The 2,672-nt window shown below is 51.5% G+C and overlaps 1 protein-coding gene and 1 pseudogene across 1 annotated transcript; one reads left to right on the top strand and one right to left on the bottom strand.

The window, feature by feature from the left end:
- The first annotated feature begins 233 nt into the window (after nt 1-233).
- MGRG5 (mas-related G-protein coupled receptor member X1) lies at nt 234-2,106 on the top strand. The gene has a single exon (XM_006093862.3). It carries the CDS (start codon nt 746-748, stop codon nt 1,808-1,810), a length of 1,065 nt encoding a protein of 354 aa, XP_006093924.1. The 5' UTR covers nt 234-745; the 3' UTR covers nt 1,811-2,106.
- Nucleotides 2,050-2,672, bottom strand: LOC102434518 (annotated as a pseudogene).

Here is a 2,672-nt window from a genome sequence, read left to right as displayed (position 1 = left end):
GCCCAGTCCCGATTGGCTGGATCCCAGCAGCAAGCTAACCTACTGGTCAGAGTGTCTGCCCCCTGGTTGTCAGTGCCTGACATAGCGACTGGTCGAGCAGTCGAAGGAACAGTTGGACACATAGCATACTAGGTTTTTATTATATAGGATTAAATCCAAATTTTATTCATTCATTCATTCATTCATTCATTTGTGGATTAAAATTTTATTGACAGCCCCATGGTGTTCCCATACAGACTTAGGCCCTGGGGACACAACAATGGGAAGAGTAATCACTGTCTATCCTCATAGACATGACACACTGGCACATTTCTAATGCAAAAGCGTTGGGGGTCCTCATTCTGTCCTAACAAGGGGTCTCATTCCCTTCATGAGCCTAAGTCATAACCTCCTTTCTCCCTGGTGGGTAGACCACTCTCAGTCACTGAGATTGCCCTGGGGCTTCTGACAGCCTGCTGTCAAACAAAGCCACTCTCCCAGAGCACAAGTACTGGGGAACTCAGGACCCTGCTGTCATCCACAGGACCTGTGCAGACTCTTCTCCTCCTGCCTCCAGGGCACATGTCATGGGCTCTATGGTCAGTGCAGAGGTTGGACATAGAGAGTCCGTGTTGCAGTAGAAAGAGCCCAGGCTCTAAGATTCAGAGAGAACTGGGTTTAAATTCAGGCTCCGGGACTCCAAGACCGTGTGGTTCAGAAAGAATCTTAATCTCTGGAAGCCTCCATTCGCCACAGACAGGGTGGCATGAGGGTCAGTGGTCATAGAGCAGGTGCTCAAGTCTTGTTTTGTTTCCAGGCCCACAACTGCAGCGTTTCTGAGCACGGATATGATGTCACAGCCTGGGAGACCAACCTCACACCAACCAATGGAAGTGGTCAGGCCTTTCATCTACATTATATAGGGATCACAATCCTGAAATTACTGATACTCATCATGAACTTGGTGGGGCTGGCAGGGAACGCAGTGGTGCTCTGGCTCCTGGGCTTCCGCATGCACAGGAACGCCTTCTCCGTCTACATCCTCAACCTGGCGGGGGCCGACTTCCTCTTCCTCTGCTGCCAGTTTATATATATGCTAGATTTATTTCTCGACTTCACTTCTTCCCATAGAGCACAGAACAGATTTATCATCATTGTGTCAGTCTTTGCCTACATCTCAGGCCTGAGCTTTCTCAGCGCTATCAGCACGGAGCGCTGCATGTCTGTCCTGTGGCCCATCTGGTACCGCTGCCGCCGCCCCAGACACCTGTCTGCTGTCATGTGTGCCCTGCTCTGGGCCCTGTCCCTGCTGCCGAGCATACTGGATAAACATGCCTCCATCCTCCAGTTGAATTTTTTAAACTCTTATGTGTATCCTGTATTTGAGTTCATCACTGTGTCCTGGCTGATTTTGTTATTTGTGCTTCTCTCTGGGTCCAGCCTGGCCCTGATAATCAGACTGCTGTGTGGCTCCCACCGGGTGCTGCCAACCAGGCTCTACGTGACCCTCATGTTCACAGTGCTGGTCTTCCTCCTCTGCGGCCTGCCCTACGGCATCCTCCGGATCCTCTTTTTCAAGATACCAGATCAACCTAATGACGCCTTTTATCTTTACATGATGGTAGTACTTCTGTCCTGTATGAACAGCTGTGCCAACCCCATCATTTACTTCTTCGTTGGCTCCTTCAGGCAGCGATGGTGGAAGCGGAGACACACCCTGAGGCTGGTCCTCCAGAGGGCTCTGCAGGACACTCCTGAGGGGGATGAACCTGGAGAAAGCCTTCCTGGGGAAACCCTGGCCATGTCGGGAGGCAGTCTGGGGCAGGGATGAGAGCCTCTGTCCTGATCAGTCTGAAGTAACTTTGAGACTCACTGCTGCCCTGCCAGGCTTGGAAAGTATCTAGTCTTCTCTCAGCTTCAGCCTCAGAATGTGTCAGTGATTCGCCAATCTCTTCAAATAGGTTGTTTTTAATCTGGCTGTTCTAGTTTTTCTCAGAGAAAGCATTAGTCTGAAAAGTTATACCTCTCCTTTGTCCTTGACATCACCAATAAATTTCTCATCTGATCTGATTTTTTTTTTTACATAAGCATTGCGTTTTTAATAACAATGTACAGGTGAGGCATTGTTGAAAGGCTGACATTTCTTCGTGGACTTGGAGCTATTAGACAGCCGCCGTGTTAGGGAACTATGTACACACAGGGAAGTGAGCGTAGGGAATAGCAGTAGAGTCCCTCCCAGGCTGTGCACACACAGGGACGCGCCCTCTGGGCAGCATCCTTCTCCCTCGGCCCTCGCGCCTTCAGGGCTGATTGTTCCGGAAGTGATTCTCCCCCGAGGCCGTTTCATGCAGGTTTGTCTGAGAAGCCTCCTCCTTTCTGTCCTTAAAAGAATTTCTCTCCTTGAAGAAATCTGATACATACACCACCACCAGCACTGCGACCAACGCCCCCTGGATGAGCCCCGTCAGCACGTCGCTCCAGTGGTGCTTGTAATCGGACACGCGAGAAAGGCCCACGTAGATGGTCGTGGCCACGAGGCCAAACTGCAGTGTGGGCCGCAGGAGCCTCGCCCAGTCCGCCCGCATCCTGGCCTGAAGGTAGAGCGCCAGGAACAGCATGCAGCACATGGAGAAGGAGGAGTGGCCCGAGTAGGACAGCCTGCCCTCCTTCACTTTCTGCGCGTTCCCTCGGCA

Source organism: Myotis lucifugus, unplaced genomic scaffold, assembly GCF_000147115.1.
Source record: "Myotis lucifugus unplaced genomic scaffold, Myoluc2.0 scaffold_124, whole genome shotgun sequence".
Taxonomy (NCBI): Eukaryota; Metazoa; Chordata; class Mammalia; order Chiroptera; family Vespertilionidae; genus Myotis; species Myotis lucifugus.
This window is presented reverse-complemented; position numbering and strand designations above follow the sequence as displayed.